Genomic DNA, 15,579 nt, shown 5'->3' with positions numbered 1-15,579 from the left:
ATGTTCCATCACATACAAGTTTATACACACACATACACACACACACACACACACACACACACACACACACACACCCCAACAGATCATGGCTTAAATATATAAAACTATAAATGTCTATATCTATGTTTTTAAATCTTCCCCTACATAGCAATATTGAATAAAATTTCTGAGTAGATTCCAAATATTTGGTCTTAATAAACTTTGTTATTTTGTGCTTTTCCCCAGCTTGTGTTGATTTTCACTTACTTCATCCTGTATGATAGCAAATAAAATGTTCTGAATAGTGTTCTAAGTGTAGTTTATAAACTAGACAAGCAGACAAACAGGCCAAAGACAGACTTCTCTGGAACTGGAACCTGTTTGTAATATCTCTGGTGACTCATATGCACTTACCCAGCTGAGATTCCTGTTTTCAGTCACTTGCCAGAGGTTAACTGGAGGTGCTGTCATGTATCATTCACCTCCAGAACAGTCACAAGCACAACAATAGAGGCTGGTTCATTGGTAGCAAACGTGAGCTCACAGACAGAGCCTACGATAAAAATTTACTTTTAACCGTCTCTCTGTCTGTAATGGAATCCTGCCATGCACACACTTTCTATTTCAAGAGGAACTTTTGCAACTTTTTACTCTCACACACTACTATCAATGCTGTTACACAATTGTATGCCAGTTTAAGAGTTGCAGGGCCAATGGAAACATTTCCGAGCCACATATCTTAGTTTTTGAGGATATGAAAATGTAGTGATGTCCATGAGGGTTTATTTGACGGGGGTATTTGGTAAAGCAAGCAGTGAGTCAGTGTCATAGGAAACTTTCAAACTTTTTCTACACAGTCCCATGGTTTGAATCATGACCACCTACCTACTATTAAATTTGCTGTAATGGGCCTTCGAGCAAATTAAAAGTCACTAAGTTTCCTGAGATGCAGAGCTCACAAATATGTTTGAGATCCCTTGATTATAGGGCCTAAAATTAAATTTGTTGAGAGAGTGAGGTTTGAAGACACAAATAAGCATCTCTGCCACTCTGGATTAGCTATGGAGCCTCTTCACCGACACGCTGGCTCCTAGAAATCTTCCTAGGCTGAGAATCCCTTGCTGGGACTGAAAAGGTGACTCAGAAGCTAAGAATCAGCTTCCAACACAATCTCAGGTCTCAAAATTACCTGAAACTACAATTTTAACAGATCTAACACTCCCTTTTGACCTCCCTGTCTCTCACACACCCACTTAAAAATAAATCTTAAAAAGTCCCTTCTCTGCATCATGAATGCCCTGTATATATGATTTCTTCTTTGTCAGCATTTCATGAAGCTCAGGTGAGAATATACAGAAATCTAACTGGTTAAATTCCTCAAGTCTTTTAGATCTGGTTGTTCCAAGTGCCACCACTTTAAGACTATGGATGGTCTTACTCTTAGAAGCAGATTTTCACAGTTCTGGAGGAGTCACATCTACTCCTCTCCTCAGGGAGAACACTCATAAAAGTGTCACCCATGTATTTTGGAGTAAGAAGAATGTCCTTATGTATTTTGTTGTTGTTGTTGTTTTGTTTTGTTTTCACAAGCAAGCCTTGTTGTCATGAGAAAAATCTTCCATTCCTTACTCTTCATCAGATCTGTCTCTTTCTCCTGGTAACCGTCATTCTGGCTGGTAAATCCACCTGTCTGTCCTCTAGCAGGCACCTGTCTTTAGGTATGGCTAGAATTTGTAGAGGAATGGGCTTGAGGTACATAGCATTCTTTGTGGTGGATGGAAAGTACTCAGTCTCTGTTCTTTATCTGCCATTCTTTTGTAGAAGCGCCAAGCACCAGAGGTTAGGAAAACCGCATTTTGCTTAAGTTTTCTCTTTTTATGATTTTTTTGATATTATAGCATAGTTCCATCATTGTTCCTTACCCTTTCTCTCTCTTAAACCTCCCATGTACCCTGTCTTACTCTCTTTAAAATTCATGGCTTCTTCTTCATATATATATATGTAAGAACAACCTGGTCAGTCTGTGTAATGTTTCATATATATTATATGTTTGTGTGTGTGTGTGTGTGTATGTATGTATATGTATATATGTGTATATGTATGTTTTCAGGGCTGAGCATTTGGTACTGGATAACCAATTGCTGTGCTCTTCCTGGGGAAGATTCTCTCTCTCTCTCTCTCTCTCTCTCTCTCTCTCTGTATTTCTCAGTTGCCTGAAGTTCTTTGTGTTGGATTTCTCTTTTCTCGTTTCTTGCCACGAGTACAAGAAGGTTGTGATAGACAAGTATGAGGGGTTGAAAAGTGGCTGTGACTATATCATGGACTCTGTCTGCTTCATTTTGTGCTCAGGATCCATTTTATGTAGGATGTTTGATTCCTGTTTATGAGCTTCTCAGTTCCAGAGTCATGTTGAGGTTATGCTCCATCAATGGTGAAAAATCCTGGTTAATGGGAAGTGATAGCTTGTTATCTAGACTGTTCTGAATCATGGAAGATCTGTGGGCCTCATGACTAAATATCATCTGATCATTTCTTCTCTACAGCCCCTGGCAACTTCCTCCTGCTCTCTTAGGAGATGAAAATAGAAAGCAAAGCTGTCTTGAGTGAGAAAAAGGAACAGTCATTATGTTATAGGTAGATAGAGGAAGAAGAACCATTTTTATTTTCAGGTTCAGTAATGTCCATGTGAAGTTCGGCTTTAAGAGTGTTTGGTGTAGGGGAGGCTGGAGGCTGGCCTGGAAGGCAGATTGAGGGCAAACAGACAGAAGGAGAACAGAGGGTAACTTATTCACCTGTGTTTCATTAAGCAGGGCATTTTAATTTTGTAAGTCTTGTTTTACTTTGCAAAGAAAATAAAAGAATTTTATAACAATGTCTGAAAACAAGGTGATTGCTGGGTATTTGGGGAGTGGGTGGTTGTCATCCCTTTGACCAGTCTTCCTGTCCTCTAAGAAAGTTCTCAAGAGAATGGAAATTCTTTATGGTGTAGGGCTGAAGCCTGTTTGGAAAGGTCTATCAACTATGGTTTCCAGATCAATAGTTGTTCAGAATCAATATCTAAATAGTTATTCATTGCCATCTCAAATACCTTACTCTATCCCTCATCATAGAGAGAGGTGTAGCTGCAAAAAAAACTGAGCTGACTTTTCCATTTCAATTTATTCTTGCGGTTAAAACTGATGGGTAGGTAAAAGTGCATTGCTGAACATCCTCCTTTTGCTACTGAACTTGCAAGCCATTGCATGGTGCATCAAGAGATTGTGAAATTTGTTTATGTGCTTGTTCTCAGAGCCTGTCCTACTTTACCACTTCCAGGGTTCTTCAAGGCTCAACTTCATCCCACGCAGAGGTTCAATGTCTCTCTTCTAAGGGTTCTGTGTCTAGCACGGGTGATGGGTGCAGGCAATGAGAAAGCAGGATGTAGAAAGGGTTTTAGCTTTATCATTGATCTAGCTGTACATCCCTGGACCTCCCAGTTCGAATGTCTGGCAGCTGCAGCCAATGTTAGGCATCATTTAGAGAAGACAGAAGTTAATTCTATCTTTCTTCATATATGCTGTATAAGTGTCCATCCAGCCTGATATTCCTGCAGGGATACTCTGAATATAGCACGTGTGCAACCAGTTGAGAGGAGAGTAGGGGCTGGAGTGTACCTGTCAGTCTGCTGGCCTCTGCCTCTGCCATGGTGCTGCAGGACACTGAAGAATGTAGAGACAATCTTTTGTAATTCAACATCACAGAGGATGACTTGTAATGGGCTCAAGACATGGGAGGGGTCAGGAGGGATGGGATGCTGAGATTCTCAACATGGAGACCGGTGGATCTCCATTTCCTTGATGTCCTTTGGAATGTCTGACAGTGGGAAAGTGATAATCCACAGGCCCTGTAAATATCTCATACACAGTGTTTATTTATCTTACACAAAGGTGGGGTCCATCGTATTATAAAACATTTGAATTAATTTTTAACATTTAAAACTCAGAGGACTTTGAAAAGTGTTCTGAATTTATTTTCAGGTAACATTTGGTAGTAGCTAATTAATGTGTGACATAGCCCTTGTCGTGCCCTGTGACCTCCCTAGCTAACCCTGAGCATGAGGCTAATTGCTGTTTATCCCAGTGCTTGTCCTCCATTTTTTCATTTAAAAGAAGGTAAAAGTGAAATTTATCCTGTGCCCTTTAATAAAATAGAGGCATGAGAAAAAAATACTAGAAAATCACTTTAAAAATTATTTTGGGGGTGGTTATAATATAATCACAATATGTCTCCCTTTTCTTTCTTCCCTCCAAACTTTCTTGTACATCCCTCGTGCTATCCTTCAAATTCATGGTCTCTTTTTTCTCTAATGTTATTGCATGCATATATGTATGTGCATAAATAGAAACTGCTCAGTCTGTATAATGTTACTTATATGCTGTTTCCGGGACTGACATTCAGCACTGGCCAATCAATTGGTGTGCTCATCCCTGAGGAAGATCAACTCTCCTGCTCTCATCTTTCCTCTGTTGCCTATAGTTGTTTGTGAAGGGTTGAGGCCTTGTGAGATTTTTAATCTTTTTTCAATTTTTATTTTTTTACATTAATTGCAGTTTATTCAGTTTGTATTCCAGTTGTAGCTCCCTCCTTTATTCCCTCCCAATCCTACCTCCTTCTTTCATTTCTTCCCATGCCCCTCTCCAAGTCCACTGATAGGGGAGGTCCTCCTCTCCTTCCATCTGCCCTAGCCTATCAGGTCTCATCAGGACTGGTTTCTTTGTCTTTCTCTGTGGCCTGGTAAGGCTGCTCCCCCATCGGGGGGGGGGGGGTGGTGGTGATCAAAGAGCTAGCCACTGAGTTCATGTCAGAAATAGTCCCTGTTCCCCTTACTAGGGCACCCACTTGGAGACTGAGCTGCCATGGTTCATCTGTGCTACAACTGTGCAGGGGTTCTAGGTTATCTCCATGCCTGGTCCTTGGCTGGAGTATCAGTCTCAGAAAAGACCTCTGGACCCACATTTCTTGGTTCTGTTTCTCTCCTCATGGAGCTCCTGTCCTCTCCAGGTCTTTCTATATTCCTCTTCTTTCATAAGATTCCTTGCACTCTACCCAAAGTTTGGTTATGAGCCTCAGGATCTGCTTTGATACTCTGCTGGGTAGAGTCTTTCAGAGGCCCTCTATGGTAGGCTCCTGTCCTGTTCCCTGTTTTCTCCCTCTTCTGATGTCTGTTCCATTTGCCTTTCTAAGTAAGGATTGATCATCTTACCCAGGGTCCTTCTTCTTGATTAGCTTCCTTAGGTGTACAGATTTTAGTATGTTTATTGTATATTATATGTGAAATTTTATCTGGCCACTTTTCCTTGTCCTTTGGTGTCCTCTTGTTCAACTCACAATTGGGATGTCACGTTGCTTAGACTTTATGAGTGTACAGAACCACTTAGCATTTCTGACCTGTTGCATACTTTGGAAAAGGCTACCCAGGGATTTATAATCACAGCCCATGCTCCAAGTGGTCTCAAAATCATATAATAGGAGAAAACTGAGAAATTTTGTCTGCTACATGCACCTTTATTTGACCACTAAATCGAACTTAGTTGTAGAAAAGAAACCTAGCTTATTATGGTCCCTGGGTTTTAGAAGCTTTGCTTGGGAAAATGTAGTCTCAGAACCCAGCTTTTCCAAGGTTTGTTGTCTAAAGTGTTTATCAGGGAAAAAGAATTAAAATCTATGCTACTGTGATTTCTGGTTTTGTAGGAAAATACAAAAAGTGGTTTATAATGAAAAGAAGTTTACTTGATTCACAGTTCCAATGGTTAGGAGTTCAAGATCAGAGGCCTACAACAAGGAAACAATGGAGTCTAGCAGAGAATGTAGAGGTCAAATTCCTTCCTGGATAACAATCCCAGATTTTTGCTAATTGGTCATGCCTTACCTCCTTTTGTTATGGAAGGAAAATACATACCTCAGAACTACCTATAGGCCAAGAGTAAGTGAGTGAATCTGTATCCAAAAAACCCCAGTCATTATGTGATAGCTAATTCTCCTGCTTCTTTAAGAAAATGTCATATATTAAAACCACCCTCACCAGATTGGGGGAAGTTGCCTGCTTAAAAATGTAACAGCGGCATAACTTACAAGTCATGCCTTGGTATTTTAAAGGAAGTTTCTAAGCTGTGTTCCTGGCAGAATAGATCAAACTCCCAAAGGCAGAAATTCAGATGCAAAATGTAAGGGGTTCCTGTAGCATTGGGAAGCTAAGTGATACCTTCTAATCCACAAAGGAAACATGGTGGCATAGACTTTAATTTGCAGGTACTTTGTATGAAATGGGCTCAGACAGTGAAAGTGGAGGGGAGAAGGAGAGCAAGTTCTTCGCCTCCAGAGTACATGGTGAAGTCTGCTGTATACAAGGAGGATGTTGTGGTTTCTGCCTGGTTTGTGGGGGCATAGCAAGGTGAGGCTGTTTCAGAGATGGCGAACAGAGTAGCTGTCTCCCTGTGGTTAGTCTGAAGTTAGCAAAGGCACAGCAAGTGTTTGAGCTGAAGTGCTCGAGGCACATCTTTTTGCCCCTGGTCCCCTTTGGGCCTTTGAACTCCAGCCACAAGTCTGGGTCGGCATCTCTTTCCAGATTTGTTTTGAAGCAAGCTTGAAAACAAAATTGACTTTGTACTTAAGCTTAGAATCTTAGAACAAATCTGCCTGTAGCCTTGCTTGCCTGTGGCTCAACAGGATGCCCAGAGTGCTTCTGGGACTTTAGGCTTTGTCATGGAATTGTCATGAAAACTGCTGGAAACAAAGGAGTTGTGCCTTCAGGCAACACAATTTTTTTTATTAGGCCAAATCTAGTGAAATGTGAAAAGAGGTGGAATAAACTATAAAAGGTGTCAAGAAAGAGTCATGGCAGCTTTGTTTAGAAAAGGAGAGAAGAGGAGAGGAGCTAAACAGAGGGAGTGTGATGGCGGCAGCTTCATAGCTGTTCTGTTTAGGACAACCCCAGGCTCAAGATCCTAAAAAGAGATGATTGGAATAGACTATGGATCTCACTAGCTTTCATGAATCCTTGCTTTCTATTAATATATGCTCTAATTTGGTTCTCTGTATAGATTTAATATAAACAAAATGTGAGTTTAGGGGAAAAAAAATCTCCTCTCTGGTTTAAGTTAGTTTTCATTTCCTAGAATTGTTTTGATGGGAGATGTGTTATTCATTAAGTCATTCCATGTTTAGTAAGTGTAGAATCAGAAGCTATATAGGTGAATCTACTTAGGTATTGAGTGCGAGTGTGAGAAGATTTAAATCAGATTCTGAATAATATTCTAGGAGATTTTGAAATTAAATTGGAGGGTAAGGAAAAGACTTTTAAACAAAGATATGACACAACACTTTATGATAATTTCAGGAAAAAATGGTGTTGTATATACTCAGAGGCTAGACTTAGGGTGAAAGATGGATTCATGAGAAGAACATCAATAGAACCACAAGGCAACTTAGGGCTATTGCCAGAGTCTAGAAGGAAGATTCTGGGAGCCTTTGAGACAGTGGTGACCATGTGAGGGTCATTCACGGGTGTGACGAGTAAGATTTGGGTATAGAGGAGGTGGTACAGTTAGTATTGAAGTTTTGACTATGAGAGGCTAGGAGAATGTGGAATGCTGCCATTAATACAGGACAGGAGGTCAGATCTTTAGAGATCTGACTGTGGTTGGGACCACAGTTATCCAGGCACACACTCAACACGTCTACTCACTTTACTTTCACTGTAGTCTTCCCATGGGAGAACATCAGGCCTAGGCAGAGAAACAGCTTAATGGCTGCTATTTTAGTTCTCAAGAAAAGGTTATTCAAGCACTGATAAAGGATTTCTAGGGAAAGACAGATCCACCCTTGTTGAAGACCAAGTCAAAATGGCCCATTGGGTAGAGAGTGGCTAAGGAGAGAGTGGAGGCCATGACTCATAGAGATGGAATTTTAGAAGGAGCAAGGCAATAGTGAAGTACTATGTGTCTGCCATTACACACAACCCTGATACCTGGTACCCTGCCCAATCAGAATGAGTCTATACTTCTGGCAAGAGGGAGCTCTTGCTTTATCACTTACCATTATCAGTGAGGTTGGCTTATCCTTCGGGAACACAGAAAAGCTACTTCGTCTGAACAGCTTTGTGTGGTTTATTCCTTTATTTCTTGACAGCACTTGGTAATCACAGCATGACCCACATATTTTTACTCTCATCATATTGCTGCTTGGTTATTGTTTACATCCTCTCTAAATCTGAGGCTTCTCTTCTCAAAGCTAAGAACTTTTGGGTTTTCTTACAAATATACTATGGTTATTTATGAAAAGATAACGTGTAAGTATAATCATATAATATAGTATGTATACAAAATGCATACATGTAATACGTGACTTATATTGCTCATAAACCAGAATTATATATAATATACATTCCATTTATCTGTGTATATAAAATTATGTGGCCATGAACTGTGTAGACAGTTGCTGTTGGGAAAAGTTAGCTTATCCCTTATTTTAACTGTCAACCTTGTCACTAATATCCTGAGGATACTGACTTCCGAAGGGTCACATAACACATTACGTTAGGCTCAAGTTAGCTTTGAGTAAAAAATGACTTTTGGTTTTAAGCACTACTAAGCCATACTTCCTCCCCCCTGTGCTTGTGCAGTTGGTGTTTTATATACAAACATAGAAAACGAGGTAAGTGGGTAGCTTTGGGGTTTAGAAATTGGCTTCTAGTTTCCATCTATTATTTATAGCTCTGTAGCTTTGGGCAGGTTACATAATCTCCCTAACACTCATCTGCATCATTTGTCTGTCACTTGCTAAATTTACTATAGTACCATAGTATAGTATTTGCAGATTTTTACTCATTATATCTGTTTTTGTTTATCTATATTTATGATATTCTTTGGAATAGAATATCATGAATAACTTTGCAAAATATCTCATTGATGCCCAAAATCTAGGAAGAGATGGGCAGTAATATAACTTCAGGTCTGGAGCTCTATATAGGTAAGAGATGCTTGGACCTTGAAGATATCAGGCAATTGAATGAGAATTACTGAATGTTATGAAAATCAAAGCTAAAGAAAAACTATTTGCTTCAATTACATGTAGATCAAAATTAAAGATATGTGGTTGTAATAACAAAAACTACTATGTGTGGTAAAGAAAAAGAAAAAAAATAAATGAACTGAAATAATTAGATAAGGAATAATGAGAGAAGTAAAAGAAGAGTTATTGCCATATAATCAAAAGAAGATAGTGTTAAAAACAAGGGAGTAAGTAATCATATAAATGTATAAAAAGTATCTACAGATATAGTTTATATTCATTGATGTAACATGAGGCTAATACCTTAATGGTTAAATTCTAGGTGCAAACCAAATAAATAATAGAAAATCTAAATAATTTAAGATTTGTTTATTTAAAATAATGGGTAGAATTGATAAATATTTGGCCAGAAAAAGTAAACACAATTTTGACAAACATAAAGAATAAATATACAAACACCACTCCAGAAGCTGTCAATATGAAACAGATAAGAGAGGCTATGGAGCTAGCTCCATTCGGTCAGTGATTGTGTGAGGACCTGGATACCCAGAATCATGTAAATATCTCTCTCTCTCTCTCTCTCTCTCTCTCTCTCTCTCTGTGTGTGTGTGTGTGTGTGTTATATGCTTGCAATCCTAGCACTGTGGACCAGAAAGGGGCAGATCTCTGGGGTTCAATGGCTAAACATCAGGATAGTCTCGCTTGCTTGACAAGGTCTAGGACAGTGAGAAGTCCTGTCAAGATGAACAACATAGACAGCTCCTGAGAAATAATAGCAAGAGTTATTTTCTTCATATGCATGCACTTGCACCTGAATAAAATACAAAGGAATAATATAAAATGTTTTAAAATAAACCTAAAAACTAAGATATTATTCCTTGAAAGATACCGAAGGTCAATCAAATAGAAAAAGGGTAAATGTAATGATCTCATCACTGCTAAATTAATTTACAACTAAAACTTTTTTCAACAAAGATAACACTGTGTCAGGAGACTTTACTAGAAACTACAGTAACTATTTAAGGAAGAAAATCTAATTCTACAAAAGTTTTTTCATAAAAGAGGAACTACATATGTCACAAGCTATAATTAATCTGATATGAGAATTATTTTAAGAAAAATGAAACCACAGACCAACGTCTGTCGCGAATGTAGATTTTAAAAATCAAAATCAAAACCACCAATGAATTGTTAAGAACTCAAATCTAATGCCATATAAAAATAATGTAACACATTTTTAGGATTAAAAATCCTAAATTAGAATTAAAATTCATCACTTCAAAATTAAAGAATATAGTCCCCCATATCCAGATACTAAAGAAGCAAATTATGTAATAACTTTAGAGGGAAAAATTGTCCTAATTGAATATCTTTATAATAAAATCAAGTGTCATATGGCAGGAGAAATGAGGTCACGCTGTACTCTACAAGTAATCTGGAAGTAAAAGGAGAAAGGCTAGAGGAGGAAATGCTGTTCAGATAAGAAGAGTAGGGTGAAGAGAAGTATTTTCCCAATGCACCTGAATCTTAAACATATTTGTGTATTAAGGAGAAGTAACCAAAGGAGGAAGGCAAAACAAAGAAACAGAACCTTCCCAATGACAACAAAACCAGAAAATAGTAATGAACTTATTGTGTGTCTTTGTGTATTTTTCTTTTTCTTTTCTTTTCTTTTTTTTTTTTTTTTTTTTTTTTTTTTTTTTTTTTTTTTTTTTTTTTGGAGGTTGAAATGGGAACAGAATCTCTAGCACAAGAGCAAGTAGAAAAAAGTTCAAAGCTCTGAGGCTAATGGCCAAGGGGCGGTAATAATAAGAAAGCATTATTAGAGGCAAGAGGCTCAGGGTTGGTCATGCTCACACAGTTCCACACGCTCCCTCTGGAAGGAAGGTGATATAGTGTGGCTTTACTGTGACTCAGTAATAGCTTTGCCAGGGCTGATCCAGTACATGGCATTTAACTTGTAGGCAACTCAGTATCCTTACTTGTAACGGAGGGAAAAGAACACTTGACCCCACAAAGCATTACATGAAAATGATGCGTGGGATCTTGCACACATTCCGTAGCACAGAGCAGGTACCTGGGCTCCTCTTCTGTCCTCTTTGCTTTTGTTTAAAAAAAAAAAAAAGAGGTGGTGTTAACACTTTTTAAAAAGATAGACCAAAGTGGATCAGATCAGGGAATTCAATGAGAACGTTACTGAAGAAATGTAAACAATGATCTGTAAGAATAGATGAGGAGGAGGTTGTATGGGTCATACTGTGACTGTCATGTGCCAAGAAGACATAAAGGTGAAAAACATGAGTGGTGCTGAGGAGAGTGAAGTCCTTGGAGTGAGTCCGATGATGGGAAGAATGCAGCCATAAGGAGAGATGACAAAGTGTTCCGATGAGGCCAATGCTGGGTCACAGTAACTGACCCCGCATCAAGTGTTACAAACAGGGGAGATGACACCTCCTTGAAGTAAGTGGACACAGAATCAGTTATGGAGAACTGTCAGCTTTAACAACACCCATAATTTCATGAACGTGGAATTGGCTCTGCATAGGCGACTTATTAGGAGAACCACCCCCCAAACACATGGAATGTGAGAAGAGTCGGACCCACTAAGTAATGCTCAGAGAGAACAGCTAAATGAGAGAACCAGGGAGGGCACCATAGAAGTTCAGCCACTCAGGAGCATCAATGCTAATTTTTCAATGACATTTTATTGAGATGACCATCATCACTGAATTTGGTTTCTGGTTAATCATGTAAACAGAGAGTAGAGCTGTAGATGGGAATCTTGTACTCTATTAGAAATAAGTATAAATAGTTAAAAGCATGACTGGCATAAACAACTCAGTGATCCACCTTTTTTCTTGATCATTCAAGTTTTACAATACATGAAGCAAGAAATGTAAGATGGAAGAAAAGTTCTGCTATGATATGGAGTTTTGGAGGGATTTTCTATATATCCCCCTAATGTAGGTATGCCCCATAGGGAGTCTTCATAGACTATGAGTGCACATACTTGGAGCCTATTGTTCTGGTAAATTTTATGTCAAGGATCACTGAAACATTCATCTTCATGTCTTTGAGATCTCTCTCTCTTTTAAAGGTTTATGATTAAAATGTTCTCTGATGAGACGTTTTCATTTTCAGAGATTCTCATCAACTGAGAAATGAACCCCACCTACACCTCTAACCCTGATGCACATAACTAACACCATGGTCAATTTAATTGTGAAGATTTATTCAAGATTATAAAAAGCATAGTCTTTATTTCTTTTCCTCTGTAAGTCTGGAGAATGACTTTTATCCATCACTGCCTTGTACATGCTCATTCCTTTGGAGAACCATTTTAATATCCTAAGAGAGAGAGAAAAAACAAAGAGAACTTACAAATGAAAGTAAAGAATTTATTATTCACTCTTTTGTTTCCTTTAAGATGAGTGTTTCCCATTTAGTGTGTTTTCCATTCTGAAACCACCAGTTATTTCTCTAGAATGATATCTAAGGGTTTTTGGAAATTCTCCTTTCTAATCCTGTAATGGAATTGTCATGTTAAGTAACATTTATAAATGCAATTACTCAACTCTGTCATATAATGTGTAAACCAAAAGATTATTTTCCTATAAATGAATAAGATGGTGTTCACACTCTATTAAAGAACAAAATATAATGACAAAATTAATCACATCTTCACAGAAATTTAAATACAGAAATTCTGAGCAGTAGATTTTTCTGTAACTTTCCCATTTCTTTATAGAAATTTAACGTTTTAAATCCCAGTTTTAAAAAAATAATTATGAATTTATATATTTAGAACGAATACTATCAGATATGAAAAACACAGAAATTGCATGGTTATGGTAATTTTAACTTGTAACTTTTCCCCCACAGTTTAGGAAAGGGCTTTAAAGATGTAAGTTTCTTTAACCCAGAGTTGAATTCCATAGTTTTCAGCTTGTGGTCACTTTACACATGAAGAGATGGGCTATTTCCATCTAACTAGCTGGCTTGCATCTCTATCACTGTTAGTCCCTGCCAGGAACCACACTGAATCATTTCCTTGAGAGAGCCTATTCCTTCAAAGCACTGACCTCCTTAGAGGCAGAAGTCAACCTTGAGTAAGCTAAGTGGAACAGAACAGGGGCTTCCATTGAATTCTAGTTCCCACTTGCTGCACTGCTAGAGGGCAGGCATTTATGTTGGCCAGCCTTCATTACTCTGGGAACTAAGGCATTGATTCTGTGATTATCTGACACTCCACAGCATGAGTAAAGTGACCGAGACACATGCCAGCCAGCATGGGCGAAATTCAAGATGAAATAGGGAGCCATAGTTATTAGATTGGACTGCTAGCACCTGAGGCTTGGCACAGATGCTCAGAAAGTAAAGCATGAAAGTAGTTGTCCTGTGTTGTAATAAAGATAAAAGCAAGACTGGAGAGTATTTTCAAATCAGATGCCTTGGAGACAGAGTGGGATGAAAATAACTTTCCAGTTATATTTACAGTTGTGGGCAGTGGGAGTCTTTGTTTATAAGATACTCTCTTGTGACACTTTGATTTTAACACTGAAACAATCATTACTACTTCCCATTAAACATGTACTTCATTTGGGAGATTTCCAAAGAAAAACTCAGTCATTTGACATGTGCTCAGTACAAGAAATGTTCGGGTTTGAGGTGTTGGAGAAAAATAATTTACCTGGTTAGATTTGTCAACATATTTGTCACAGGAAAATGACTTTGTTTCCCAGCAATATAGTTATTATGTTCTCACTAATTTTGTAACATTTACACAAATCATCTTCTTAATAATTTAAAAATAAGGATTCTAGCATTATGCCCAGTATCTCCTTTGATACCCTGGTGGGTAGAACCTTTCAGAGGACCCTTGTGAAAGGCTCCTGTCCTGTTCCATGTCTTCTTCTGCTTCTGACGTCTATCCTGTTTGCCCTTTTGAATGATGATTAAGCATTTTCCCTGGGGTCCTCCTTGGTTTTTAGCTTCTTTAGGACTATAGATTTTAGTATGTTTATCCTACATTTTATGGCTAATATGCACTTACTTGGAGGGGACAACAAAGAGAACAACACACAAGGAGAACAACAGAGCCTAAATACCTGGGTCCAGGGGGCCCTGCAGAGACCGATACTCCATGGACCATGCATGGAGAGGACCTAGACCCCTGTGTTCAAAGGAAGTCCATTGGTTGCTCAGTTCCCAAGTGAGTTCCCTACTAAGAGGTACAGGAACTGTCTCTGACATGAACTCAGTGGTCAGCTCTTTGATCACCTCCTCCCCCCCCCCCCCCCGGGGGGATGCAGTCTTTCCAGGCCACAAAGGAAGATATGCAACCAGCCTTGATGAGACCTGATAAGCTAGGGTCAGATAGAAGGGGAAGAGGACCTCCCCTATCAGGGCTCTAGGGAAGGGCATAGAGGGAGAAGAGGAAGGGTGGGTTGGACTGGGTGGAGACGAGGGAGGGGGCTGCAGCAGGGATACAAAGAATAAATTATAATAAATAAATACATAAATAAAATTAAATTAAAAATAATTTTAAAATATTTTGAACATACTTTCTTTGTACCAGATCTAGAGGAGTAGAAATTAAATCCATGATGCAAACTTCAAATCTGTAAAAATCCAGCACCAAATCTGGAATTTTCAGTTGTGTTCACCACTGACCCCTGCCTGAGACTTCAGTTTGACAATCTGTCACTGTGGCCCTCTGCCAGAGAAAACTTTGTTTCTCTACAGAGAGATGGAAGGCAAGCAACCTGTCTGCTATCCACCTATCACTTCTCATGCTTCTTTTCAACTGGGAGCATTTCTTGGGTTGTGAAACGTCTCTATCCCGTATCAGTATCAGTAGTGGGATCTGTTTTTTGTCTGCCGGGAACTGAGCTCAGCACTTTGTGAGTGTTAACTCATTTCATCTACACAGAAGCCCTCCGAGGAAGGTCTGACAGTTATTTCAATGTTACAGTTGTGGAACACAAGACACTGTGAGATCTTAACACACATTTTCTAGCACCTCACATTCCCAAGGTTCTATACTCTCATAAGCACAGAGCCAGTCCATCTTGAAACAGAAACAAAACTAAGGTGTGTTGTGGTAACATATAACCCATTGTTTTCAAGTATGTATTTTTAAGCCCTATGGCTTGTAAACACAGAACTCTTAAGCACCAACCTTCATCTTCCCACTGTTTACAAAAGCAAACAACTTCTTAACCTTGAAAAACCACACTCTAGCTTTTGCTTTACTTATCTTGAACGATCTTCAAATAACATCGCTGTGGTTAAGGTTCATTTTAAAAAAGTCATCTTTTTACTTGTACATGGATACCTGGAGCAAAAACTAACAGTACAAATATAAATCCCCCTCCCAAGACTGCAATATTTATTTTCTTTCTGCTTTTTTTCTTTTCTTTCTCCCCTCCTTCCCTCCCTCCCTCTTTTTTCCTCCTTCCCTCCCTCCCTCCTTCATTTATTCCTTCCTTCCCTTCCTTCCTTCCTTCCTTCCTTCCTTCCTTCCTTCCTTCCTTCCTTCCTTCCTTCCTT

General features: G+C 38.8%; 1 protein-coding gene across 1 annotated transcript in view; it reads right to left on the bottom strand.

The window, feature by feature from the left end:
• Positions 1-12,292: 12,292 nt before the first annotated feature.
• Positions 12,293-15,579, bottom strand: part of Spef2 (sperm flagellar 2) — a 209,068-nt gene continuing 205,781 nt past the window's right edge. The window contains exon 37 of the mRNA XM_055601065.1: positions 12,293-12,375. Coding sequence (XP_055457040.1) covers positions 12,322-12,375 — 54 coding nt within the window. The 3' untranslated portion in view covers positions 12,293-12,321. The remainder of the gene's footprint in view (positions 12,376-15,579) is intronic.

The sequence above is a fragment of the Psammomys obesus genome, unplaced genomic scaffold (genome assembly GCF_907164565.1).
Source record: "Psammomys obesus unplaced genomic scaffold, mPsaObe1.curated_primary_1811, whole genome shotgun sequence".
Taxonomy (NCBI): domain Eukaryota; kingdom Metazoa; phylum Chordata; class Mammalia; order Rodentia; family Muridae; genus Psammomys; species Psammomys obesus.
Note: the sequence above shows the minus strand (reverse complement) of the source record. Positions and strands in the feature narration are given on the sequence as shown.